The sequence below is a fragment of the Gorilla gorilla genome, chromosome 3, assembly GCF_029281585.2.
Source record: "Gorilla gorilla gorilla isolate KB3781 chromosome 3, NHGRI_mGorGor1-v2.1_pri, whole genome shotgun sequence".
In the NCBI taxonomy this organism is placed as follows: domain Eukaryota; kingdom Metazoa; phylum Chordata; class Mammalia; order Primates; family Hominidae; genus Gorilla; species Gorilla gorilla.
The window spans coordinates 118282700-118296412 of NC_073227.2; the positions used below are offsets into that span (position 1 = coordinate 118282700).

The 13713-nt window shown below is 35.5% G+C and overlaps 1 protein-coding gene across 3 annotated transcripts in view; it reads right to left on the reverse strand.

The window, feature by feature from the left end:
* Positions 1–13713, reverse strand: part of STPG2 (sperm tail PG-rich repeat containing 2) — a 672078-nt gene that overhangs the window by 502851 nt on the left and 155514 nt on the right. For all 3 annotated transcript variants that reach the window (XM_063705437.1, XM_063705439.1, XM_063705438.1), the window contains 2 exons: positions 12406–12513; positions 6648–6807 (listed from right to left, as the gene is read on the reverse strand). In XM_063705437.1, coding sequence (XP_063561507.1) covers positions 6648–6807; positions 12406–12513 — 268 coding nt within the window. The remainder of the gene's footprint in view (positions 1–6647; positions 6808–12405; positions 12514–13713) is intronic.

A 13713-nucleotide genomic window follows, 5' to 3' on the forward strand; every position in this document is an offset into this window, starting at 1 on the left:
AGCTCCCACAATTCTTATGTGTCTTGGGAGGAACCTGGTGGGAGGTAATTGAATCATGGGGGTGGGTCTTTCCCATGTTGTTCTTATGATAATGAGTAAGTCTCACAAGGTCTGACGGTTTTAAAAACTGGAGTTTCCCTGCACAAGCTCCCTTCTCTTGTCTGCTGCCATTTGAGATGTGCCTTTTATCTTCCACCATGATTGTGAGGCATCCCCAGCCACGTGGAACTGTAAGTCCATTAAACCTCTTTCTTTTGTAAATTGCCCAGTCTTGGGTATGTCTTTATCAGCAGCATGAACATGGGCTAATACACTTGCCATATGACCAGAAATTCTATTTCTAGGTATTTTCACAAAAGAAATGAAAAGAACTCAAGTGTCCATCAGCTGATGAATAAGTAAACAAAATGTGCTACACCCAAACCATGGCATACTACTCAGCAATAAAAAAGAAAGACAAACACAACAATATAAATGTTTCTCTAGAATATCATAAGTAAAAAAAGGCAGACTCAAAAGCTTGAATAATGTATAATTCCATTTGTATGTAAATTTAGAAAAGATAAAATCATAGCAGCAGAAACAGTTCCTAGGGCCAGAAGTGGGAATAGAGATTAACTGCAAAGGAACATGAAGAAACTTTTTAGGAATGATTAAAGTGCTCCAAAACATTACTGTAATTGTGATTGCCTGACTACATACATCTACCAAAACTCATCAAATTGTACATTTAAATGAATAATATTTATTATGTATAAGGTATACCTCAATAGAGCAGAAATAAATAAATAAATCTCAACACTAAAAAGTTTTCAAATAATACAGGAGCAATAAAATACATTTCACAAAAAAATTAATATATCCTATCATTTGACCTCCCTGTCACAAAAGTTATTTTAATTTTTGTCTTTTATTTTTCTGTGCATATTCATAACCTGGAATATTTTCCACAGTGGTAGTTCTGAGTGAATTTCGGTTCATATATTTTTCATTTAAAATAATACAACTTTCTATGCTGTTGAAAAGTTTTTATCAAGACAGTCAAATACTTAAAACAAACATTTGAGTATGTTGTTTAAAAAATCAATTCTAGTGAGCAGCAATATCCATCAGACTCAATATGATATACTTAAAGAACACTTAACTTGGTTGTACTCATGTTATCTGCATTCTACTTAATTAGTCCTGCCACTAAATAGATATGAAACTTCACTTAAATCTCATTTGTTTTTCTGGGCTTCAAGTTCCTCATCTAAAAATAATAGGAATCGATTAGATCAGTGTTTGTCCAAGAACAATCTACAAGATAAGGGGTTTACAACTAAATGTAAATTGACTATTTCACTAAGCATTTTGTAACTAGTCCTTCTGAATGAAGAGAGGGTTGTGTTGATTTATGTTCTGGTAGAATCTCTTTTCTCATCATAGGCAAGAAACAGTTGACAAAAGAGTGTCACTGGGTAGTACTAGGTTAGATGTTACTTTGGTTCACTCCAGATCTAAAAGTGATTAAATCTTTCTGCATAGAAATATCCTTCATACTTCTGACACATATAAGATTTCTCTCTAACTGTAAACAAACTCTTCCCAATTTTTCAAATATTCCAGTTCTAGTCTATTCCCTAAAAATATCTATGAAAATTCTGTTGTGCCAACTCTCAGAAAACCTAAGTGCTAATATATATCATTCCTGCTGCTGTTCAACATTCTTCCAGTGGTAATGTTTAGGAAAAAGATAAACACAAAGTATAATGAAAACTATTTGAGCCACCACTTAAGATATATAAATAACAAGTAACTATGTCAAATCTATCTCCCTTCTGGCTCAAGAGCATAACATAGCACTTTGCAGGTGAGCTTAAGTACTTAATATAGCATCCTCAGGGCTAGGGACCTCAGACATACACATCTCAGGTACTACCTTAATCTGACTTGCAAAGCCATTCTGATCATATGGTTCACTCACATTAGAACTTTCTTATATTTATCTTAGAGTCATTAAGTATAGAAATGCCCAGGAACCCCAGATCAGATCTGCTATGGGAGAGTTAAAAGGTTTAGGGGTGCCTCATAATAGTAACTTGCAAACATTTTGGAGCTCCACATTAGGTGGTCAAATCTGCTCTATAACTGCTTTACAAGTCCAATTCTTTACTCTAATCTAATAATTACATGAAAAGAAATCAAATTTCCATGACGGCCATTCTTACTAATCCTTAAAATATGTAAGATTCTAGATTACATTTTAGAGGTCATTCTTAATTTAACTTGCCCTTTATAAATAAAGTAACTTTGAAGGATGTATAATATTTTATTTGTAATATACTAGACCATCAAACTGACAGTAAGACCCAATCTTAGAGTAACTGGGCCACTCAATAAGTTAATACTTAGAAATAATTTGGATTTCAGATTCATGATATATAAATAAGCAACTCAAAATCAAAGCTGTTGGAACTTTAAATTATTTTGAGCCTTAAAGGATTGTGCTTATGCAACCTGAATCACATGACAGGCAGCTGTAACTTTTGTTCCTCTGATTATAGATTCACCTTTTCTTTATCCACATTGTTTTCTAAAATACTGTAAAAGACTAAAAAGTGCCAGAGAAGACCCCTTGCCTCTCCACTATTGATCTTCATTATACCTTAACTTCCTTCCCTTTTACTTCTCTGACACAAAGATCTCATGACTATCACATTGTCTAAGATGGAATATTAAATGCACTCTTTTAAATTAGAAAAGGAAAACAGCTATAGCTAAACTGCTATAACTAATCAAATTGCTATAACTCATAAACCAGCTTTTTAAAAAAATGTTATAATCCTATTAAATTTCTTTATTTTCTGACTATAAGAGCAAGACCTTTTCACCTTTGGAGCACTGACCCCATTCCTTTGGAGTCTGTGTTACTTGAATAGCTATTCTAGCCTTTGCACCTGAATAAACTCTCTTAAACTGGACTCTGACCCTTTTGATTATTTCAAGTTTACAATGATAAATACTACTGAGCTAGCCTCAAATGGCATTCTTAAAGTAGTCATACTTCAACATAGGGGCTCAGGGCTCCAAGACCAACTGTTTCAAGAGGCCCAGATCGATCTGTAAAGCAAATGGTTTTATCTGAGAAGTGCTAGAATATCACTTCCACTCCATGCATTGGTCAAGAAAGCACCAGGGCTAGTCAAGACTGAAGGGGAGAAGATTGAGACTCAATCTCTCCATGGAATGATAGCAAACAATTATACGAAGTGTATTACTATAACCAAACTCTAAAATCCGTGGCAGCGACTTTGGAATCGGGCAATCGGTCAGAAACTAGAGCCACCTGACGAGTTAGAATAAAGGCCTTGAGGAGACTGCTGGTGATGACTTGAAAGACAGTGGGGAAAACGTTATTAGAGCATGGAGAAATGATAACTGGTATTATGCAATGGCAGAAATTTTAGCAACACTAATACTTGAGGTAATGAAGAAAATACCTAATGAACTGCTGGATTCTAACTAAGGAAATTTCCAGGCTGAATTTCAAAGTGCCAATAGTTCCTTTCATCCATGTGTGAGAAGGTATAGGTAGATAGAAGGAAAAGAGTTTATAAAGTGTTCAGTTTTCTGGAACCACCATTTGACCCAGCAATTCCATTACTGGGTATATACCCAAAGGAATATAAACTGTTCTATTACAAAGACACAAGCATGTGTATGTTCATTGAGACACTATTCACAACAGCAAAGACATGGAATCAGCCTAAATGCCTATCAATGGTAGACTGGATAAAGAAAATATGGTACATATATACCATGAAATACTATGCAGCAATAAAAAAGAATGAGATCAAGTCCTTTGCAGAAACATGGATGGAGCTACAGGCCATTATCCTTAGCAAACTAACACAGAAACATAAAACCAAATACCACATGTTTGCACTTATAAGTGGGAGCAAAATAATGAGAACAAATGGACACATAGAGAGGAACCACAGACAATGGGGACTACCAGTGGTGGAGGGTGGGAGGAGGGAGAGAGTCAGGAAAAATAACTAATGGGTACTAGGATTAATATCTGGTGATGAAATAGTCTGTACAAGAAACCCCCACGACACAAATTTACCTATATGACAATCCCAAACATGTGCCCCTGAACTTAAAATAAAAGTTAAAAATAAATAAAAAGTAATACAGTGTTAACTTTTCAAGGAGAATGTATAGGAAATAAAAAGGAACTAGAATTTCCTAGATTTGAAAATAAACTGTTTTTCATCCCCAGTCTATCCAGATAACAAAAATCTCTCAAAGGAAGAAGTGGCTTAAAGGAAAAGATGTAAAGCAGGATTTGGCTGTAAGACCTTTAGAAATATTTATGGTAATCCCTCATAGAACCTCTCAAAAAGAGGCCTTAAGAATCTTAAGGTCTTTATCCTGGGCCCTTTTCACTTAGACAATGGTGCCCTAACAACTTAAGGGTGTTAAAAACATAATAGCCTCAAAGGTGATACAAAATAGACAAAGGTGACACAAAACATGTAACAGCCTCACAGGTGATTTAAAAAAGTTTTTCTAAGAAAATGTAACTGTGGCTTTTGTCTAGTGAATTTGATTATAAATTAAAACAATAAGAAACTCAAAGGTTTTATAAGAATCGTATCATCTTGGGATAAAAGGGACAATGAGAGTAAAAAGGAAAAGAAGCTGATAGAAGCAGGCTGAGAAAGCTACAGCGGCAAACACAGCCTATTTCATAGAGAAAAAGATGACTCAGAGCAGAACCAAGAGCCTAAAAGGCAGAACAAACAACCACAGAAAATCATTCCCCCCAGAGAGCCTTACTGGATCCTCATCAAGGAAATGCTAACATGTGCCCAGCTGATTTTCAGAATTGCTATGGTACTGTGACTGTTGTGGGCCTCCAGTTTTCCCTCTTCCTGAACAGGAGTGTCTGATCTGATTATCCTATATCTCTCCCACCACTGTATGGTGGATGAAACAACCCTCTCTTTGGTTCACAGCTCTGCTTATAGAGAAGGAGCTGTATCTTAAGAACCACACACAAGAATCCTCATTTGCACTTATACCTGACTTAGATGACAAGACCCGGGGCTGGGAGTTGTGGCTTACGCTTGTAATCCCAATACTTTGAGAGCCGAGGTGGAAAGATCATTTAAGGTTAGGAGTGAAAGACCAGCCTGGGCAACGAAATGAGGCCTCATTTCCACAATTTTTTTTTTTTTTTTGAGACGGAGTCTTGCTCTGTTGCCAGGCTGGAGTGCAGTGGCATGATCTCGGCTCACTGCAACCTCCGCCTCCCAGGTTCAAGCAATTCCCCTGCCTCAGCCTCCCCAATAGCTGGGACTACAGATGCGCGCCACCACACCCGACTAATTTTTTGTATTTTAGTATAGATGGAGTTTCACCATGTTGGCCAGGATGGTCTCGATCCCCTGACCTCATGATCCACCCGCCTCAGCCTCCCCAAGTTATGGGATTAAAGGTGTGAGCCACCGTGCCAGGCCAAAATTTTTTTAAAATAGCCAGGCATTGTAGCACACAACTGTAGTCCCAGCTACTCAGAAGGCTGAAGCAGGAGGATCCTTTGAGCCAGGAGTTGGAGGCTGCAGTGAACTATGATCATGCCACTGAACTCCAGCCTGGATGACAGAGAGAGAGAGATCATGCCTCGAAAATTTTTTTAAAAAATGATCCTGGACTTTGAAATTATGACATAATTACATGAAACTTTTGGGTCCTTGAGAAGGAGTAGGTGCATGTAGGAACAATGTAAATATTTTTGTAGCCAGGGAATTGATCATACAGTAGATTAAAATTGGCCATCAATTCTTTGCTACTCTTCTCACTAAGAGATAAAGTTTCATGTCCTTCCAATCAATATGTGCTACCCTGAGTGACTTAATTAACTAATAGAATGCAGAAGACATGATATCCTGGGAGTTCTGTGGCTGGGTCATAAAAAAATCTTGCAGCATCTGGTCAGGTCTCATGGAACCCTGGGCCACCATGTTAAATGTTAGGCTGCCCTCAGGCAGCCATGCTGGAGCTAAGTACATCCTTTGAATAACAGACCCATCTGAGCCTTGCCTTCTAGCCATCCCACAAAATAATGATATATAATAGAAAAGCCTGTTGTTTTAAGCGACTAAGATTGTTGAACAGCAATAGATGCCCAGAACTGTATGTCAGCAATTTTATAATTTATTTTGGTTCTATATTCTTAGCTCTGAACACTAAAATATCCACTGAGAATACCAGAATACATGATTGAAAACCTCTGAAATAAAAAAGTTTAACAAAACTGAACATCATAAATTATATTACTAATGGTGACCACATAGTTGATATATTATGTTGTTCATCTGCCAAGAAAAAAATCAGAAAATTTACCAAATAAAGAAAAACAACAGAAAATTATAATTAGGATGTGCAGAATGTTAAACTGAAATCTTACTAAAACTGTATATTATTTTGATTTTTCTGTGTTTAATGTATAGTGAATGCTTTAAAAAATGTTGACTTAAAATGACACCAACCATAGGACAAAAAAGAAAACATACTCTCTGGTGTATCTATCTTGTTAAGAACATTAAGTTTCTTTATAAAGCCGAAGAGTAGACATATACAGATAAATTGCTAACCTGGCATTTCCTCTGTCCTGATGTCCTGTGTGAATCGAACAGCACTTTGACCAAATGGAATATTTTTCAGTCCTGATGTTTTCTTCAAAGACTTGAGAGCAGTTCGAGGTTCATTATATGTGCCAGGAGCCGGGGTGATTGATTTCATAGGTAAAAATCTCTAGTGAAGAACAGGAAAATATGCCAATAAGAAAGTATAGTACATTTTGATACTTCATGAGTTAAAAGCTGACTTTTGAGTAATATAACATCTAGAGTTAATTTATTTCTTAATGGAGTGAAGAAAATGTAGATGAACTAAGATCTTGTACCCATCAAAACATAAAATATATAGCTTTTAGTAAAATCACCTGTATACTAATATAGTAATGTATTATGTGCCTTACTAAGGCAGACAGACTTTTAGAAGAAAATAATCTCAACATGAGACTCTAGATGATAGTGTAGGGATAAGGATCATACTTAAAATATTCTGCCAGTTAATATAAATAAAAAACTATATGATCTAACACTTTATTTTATGTGATCAAATTATATTTATTGAAAAAGTTCCTCGACATGTATATTCAATTAACTCAACAGTATCATTAGATATCTCAAAAAAAATCTTAGATTCAGTGGTTTATCAATTCAGTTTAACTTTTAAACTTATTAACATTATATATATAAAATGTTTTATATATATATAGATATAAAACTATAAACTCATGAGATATAGCACTGTATAATCTTTTTTTTTTTTTTTGAGATGGAGTCTCGCTCTGTTGCCCAGGCTGGAGTGCAGTGGCGCGATCTTGGCTCACTGCAAGCTCCACCTCCCGGGTTCACACCATTTTCCCGCCTCAGTCTCCCACGCAGCTGGGACCACAGGCACCCGCCACCATGCCCAGCTATTTTTTTGTATTTTTAGTAGAAACGGGGTTTCACCGTGTTAGCCAGGATGGTCTCAATTTCCTGACCTTGTGATCTGCCCATCTCAGTCTCCCAAAGTGCTGGGATTACAGATGTGGGCTAGCATTGTATAATCTTTTTAACTTTTCATTTGAAAAGAATTTCAAATTTACAGAGAAGATGCATGAATAAAAATAATACAGAAAATATGTGTATAACCTTTACCCAGATTCCTCTATTATCACGTTACCTCATTTGCCTTTTTTTCTTTGCCAACTCTATCTCTGTTTTGTCTGTTTGTCTTTCTCTTCCTCTCTCTGTCTCTCTTACTCTACACACACACACACACACACACACACACACACACACACACAGACACAGATTTTGAAAGTTACATATTTCATGGCTCTTCACCCACAAATACTTCAGTATGTATTTACAAAAAAAATGCAGATATTTTCTTACATATCCACAGTACAGTTATCAACTTCAGTAAATGTATCAATTATCTAATGCTTTCATGTAATCTAGGATTCGTATTCCAAATTCGTCAGCTGATCTAATAAGGCCTCTATTGCATTTTTCCCCTTCAGTACATAATCTAGTTTAGAGTCACATAATGCTTTAGTCATCGTGTCTCTTTTATGTCCTTTAATGTAGGAACATTTTTACAGCCTTCCTTTGTGTTTTGTGATTTTAACATTTTGAGAGAATCACCCTTTTGTATAATAGAACCTTACTTACTTGAGGTTTACCTGATATTTCCTCATAATTATATCCAGGTTATACATTTCTGGACATACTACTAGGTGGGTGATGTGTGGCTTTCCCAGGATATCATATCTGGAGATATGATGTCTGCTGGTCTTCACTGGTAATTTTAATTTTGATCAAATTCAACACTGCCTCTATATTTATAAGTACTTAGCATTCTACTGTAAGCAAGTGCTCTCCCTTCTCCTTCAATTATTTATTTCATTAGCTATCTACTTACCTATCTATAGTCGACCCTTGAACAACACGGGTTTGAACAATGTGGTTTCACTTATACACAAATTTTCTTCAGTCTCTGCCAGCCTTGAGATAGAAAGACCAACCCTTCCTCTTCTTCCTCCTCCTAGTCTATTGAATGTAATGACAAGAGCTTTATAGTAATTTACTTCCATTTAATAAATAGTAAATATATTTTCTCTTCCTTGTGATTTTTTAATAACATTTCCTTTTTTCTAGCTTACTTTATTGTAAGTATACAGTACATAACACATATAACATACAAAATATGTGTTACTTGACTATGTTATTGGTAAGGCTTCCAGTTAACAATAGCCAATTTGTAGCTAAGTTTGGGAGAAGTCAAAAGCCACATGCAGATTTTCAAATGCTTGGAGGGTTGGCATCCCTAATCTCTACATTGTTCAGAGGTCAACTGTACTTAGTTATCTATTTATTATCTACACTGACTCATGAATGCCAATGTTAATGATTTATAATTCATTACTGAGCAGGTGGGGGGTCCTTCATGTTGTTTCCTATGTCCCTGTGATATGCTCTCATCATTATCTCGTTTAGAACTTACTTTCTGAAATAAAATGTTACACTGTCCTCTTCCACCTACCCTAGAATCAGTTATTTCTCTGAGGAATCCTTTTTCTTTCAGTAGGAATAGAATTAGAGACCAAGATCTGGGCACTTGATGTGTCCCTTGCTACTGGGGTATCTTTGCTTCTTAGTTCATTTAGCAGACAGAGCTAGGACATACACACATTCACAGAGAATGAGAGGGAGAAACACACACATACATATATACACTCATACATAGACATGTGAACATATATACATTTACATGTGCACATATATATGCATATATTCATACATATAAATATATATTAAAAATCATGAGTTCACATAAAAGCCTTCAATTCAAATCCATCCCACAAGGTCCTCTTTCACCTCCTCCAATCCATATTTGTATGCACCTTCCTTAACAATGAAAACCATACCTCAGATTATCAACTTTTTTGCTCAAACTTGTGATATATCTAAGATAGTTTTATAATTGCTTTACCCATACCATCCCAATAAACCAACCTACTAAAAATAATTAAGAATTTGTTTCCAATTCTTTTTTTTTTTCTTTTTTTCTGAGACAGAGTCTCATTCCATCACACAGGCGCAATCTCGACTCACTGGAACCTCCACCTCTTGGGTTCAGAGGATCCTCGTGCCTCAGCCTTCTGAGTAGCTGGAATTACAAGCACATGCCACAATGCCCAGCTAATCTTTGTATTTTTAGTAGAGACTGGATTTTGCCATGTTGGCCAGGCTCGTCTCAAACTGCTGACCTCAAGTAACCCACCCGCCTCAGCCTCCCAAAGTCTTGGGATTACAGGTATGAGCCACTGCACCCGCCCTGTTTCCAATTCTTACATTCACTACCCACTCACCCTCCAATTCCAGCCCCCATCGAAGACTGATATAGTCAAACACTATGGTTACCTGGATTATTACTTCTTTTTTTCCCTTCAGTGTAGTTAAGGGCATTCATTTGAAATAAAACTGCTCATTTGTTTCCATTTGTTTTCAGTTTAGTTTTTAACTTTTCCCATTCTTACTGATTTATTTTTATTTTTTAATATATGAAACATTGAAATCTTTCCAAAAGATAAATACGTATTTTTTGAAGTGTAGTCAAAGAAGTGTTACGCCCCCTGTTGGGGATGCTGCGCCACTTGGGACAGAAAAGTCTCAATTTGCAACATTTGCTGATTTCCATGGTGTAAATACACCCACAACAGTGGCTAATTTCACACTACCAACATAATGTCAGCCAGCTTGCAAAACTCCTGGAAACTTAACAATTGGGTCTTGCAAGCCAGTACAAATAAACAGCAGCATACCAGTGCTTGCACTTTACCTCCTCACCATCCCTTGTAGATAACTAACATCATTGTTTTCTGGTTTATCTTCATCGTGTTTATATAGCCAAGTAGTTATGTGTATGTTTTCCTATTTTCCTATCTTTTTTAGACAAAAATATAGTACAACATATATGTTCTTTTGAGTTGTGTAAAGTAGGTAAATATTAACACTACTAAAATAATAATTTATTATTGGAAGTACTAAAAGGACTCTGAAATTTATTATCCTAAATACTATCTTATTATTTTAGATGCTAAGTATAATGTTTATAAAATGATAGTTTTCAACCATGGCTGCTTATTAGAATTACTTGAGGAATTAAAATATATATATTGCTGTTTAGGCCCTATTCTGAACCAACTGAATCAATTTCTGGAAGGAAGAGCAAAGGGCATGTTGGCACTTGGGTATCAGAACGTATTTAAATTCCTCAGATGTTTTTAATATGCATCCAGCGGTAAGAGCCATTGCCATAAAGGAAATATTATGTATTTAAAATTAATAATTGAAGACATAAGGCAATTCAATGCATTTAGATGAAATGCCCGACAACTCCTAAATCAATGACTAAAATAAGCATCTCAGAAATGTATCTGTCTTTATTCCTACAAACCAGAAATTCTGTGTTCTAAGTCTACTTTGTTAATTGTGCTATTTCTTTTTCTATCATAATCACTTATATGTATCTATTCATATTCAAATAAACATTAACATTACCCCTAGCAGGTTATCCTGTTTAAACTCTTCCATATCTTTTACTGCAGAACCATTATTCTTTTCCCCATTATCCCCTTAAACCAAATTGATATCATATTCTTTTCTATTTCTAAAAATATATTTTAAAATATGATTGGTGTCAAGTGATGTAAGGTTAGGGCTATATATCAGATTAACAGAAATAGTATGAAACCTGAGATTTTATTTGTGAAAATCATATTTTTAAAAAATCAAGGGTACACATACACGCACATGCATTCACAGGCACATGCGCAAGCGCACGTGAGCGCACACAAACACACACACACACACACACATACACACACACAGAAAATATCCTGTCTTCCCCACATCCATCTCTTGTAGTACCTTAAGCATCATTAAGTTGCTTGATGCAGAAATCTAGTATTCATTCTTGATTCCTCCCAGTCCCTTATAACATCATCTAGCCCATTAAAAATCATGTTAATTTTATCTCCAAATATACTTGCAATCTATCTACTTGTCTCCAAAGAGGTGTCTCTTAAGTACAATAAAATCAAGTAGTCGTCTATAGTCACCTGAAGGTTAATAATCTTCCCAAGTTAAATAAGACAATCAGAGCCATACATACCACAGGTGGATAAATATCACAATCACTTTGTTCTGGAGGCTGCCACATAATAAAGGTTTGCTAGTATTATAATTGTCTTGCCTTACAAATATGTTAGATACCTTCAGTTCCTCTTAGTATATTCCTGGGAGTATGTGAAATGGTTACTGCAAAATATATTCTATGACTGTTGTATCACTAGTGAAGGTCCCAGTGGCAGCTGTAGAAATGACCTATGGCCAGGCTCCACACAATGCCTTCAGAACCTTTTCAGAAAGAGATGCAAGCCTATATAGCTTACATGTTAACACTCCACACATTCATTGGCAAAGTATATTTTAGAACAGACTAAAGAAGACATTTCTTATAAACTGAACTGAACATTCATATATGCAAATTTGCTTAATAGAAAATGTTTAATAGATGGTTCTATTCAAATATTCATCTGTGTATTTCTAATTTTATTTCACTTCATTTTACCCATATGTTTTGGCAATATATTTTTCCTAGACCATGTCTATTTCCAATTTGCTTAAATATCACTTTTCTTCTTATAACATTTAAACATCATTGAATGTGTTGCTGGCCTCTCACTATGCCTATTAGACTCTATATATGAAAATGGCTGTAGACCATTACCTGGGATTGAGAAAGAAAAGCAGGAGATGCATCATTTGCATTTGGTGTCATACTTTCTATCTTCTGAAATTGACTTTTAATGTCATATTTTCCAGGCCCTGGTACTCCCTAAATCACAAAAAGAAATACATGTTCTCATTAAGAAAGGATCTATAGCACCTAAGGGAAGAGTTGGCTAAATATCTGAACCACAGCCACAGAGTTTTTAAGTGAATTCCTATATAATATTACCAAAGCACTTCATTAAAAGGCAAGCTGGAACAAACTTAAGAGCAGCAAAAAAAATTTCCTTAGCAAAGCAGCCCTTGAACCTGAAAACACACTACCTGAAACTTTGCTGCCCTCTACTGATAAAGCTCAGAAAAAATTATCCAGCTCTTCACATGATTAAATACTAAAATGAAGAAAGAAAAATGAAAAATGACTTCTCTAGTTCTTCCACTTAAAAGTATACAGCTAGCTTGTCTCTAAAAAATTTTGTACCGTCTTTTTAAATGTATGTAAATCAACGTGTTTTTTCCAACAAATAGGCTTTAGGAAATAGTTTAACTACATATGCTAATTGTAAGAAATTAAGCTTTTAACTAGATACTTTATAACAGATAAGAATTAATTCAGTAAGTTCTGAGGTTGAGTTTTTTATTTTCTTAGTCATATAAATAAATATTAAGAAGTACTATTTTTTCATCATCAAATATTTTAATTACATTGATAAAGTACGTTTTATACTAAAAAAAAGTTAGATTCAAATCTTCTGCTTCATACATACCTAAACTATTTTTCTTTGTCTGAAAGAATTACTCCTTGATTTACTAATTGAATAATTGGCTTATAAATTAGATGTATAATGAAGTTCTATCATTATATCCTGTCATTTCTATCTTTATAATATTTCCAAATCCAACCACTTCTCTCCACCTCCACAACTACCACTCTGATCAAAGCCACTACCATCTCTTACCTGAATTATTGTAAAAGTCCCCTAACTGTCCCCTGCTCCCATCCTTGTCCATCTTCAGTCTACTGACATAGCAGCCAGTGAAGCAGCTGTTCCACAATCCGAGTCAGATTGTATCACTCCGCTTCTCAAACCCACCCAGTGGTTGCCAATCTCAGAACACAAGTCAAATCCTTAATATGGTCTGAATGTCACACACACACACACACACACACACACACACACACACATTACCTCTCTAACCTCATCTCTTACTACCGTCTCCCCTCATTCACTTTGCTACATATCTTCCTCAAACAGATCAGGCATATATCTGCTTCAGGACCTTGGCATTTGGCAGTCTGTCTGCT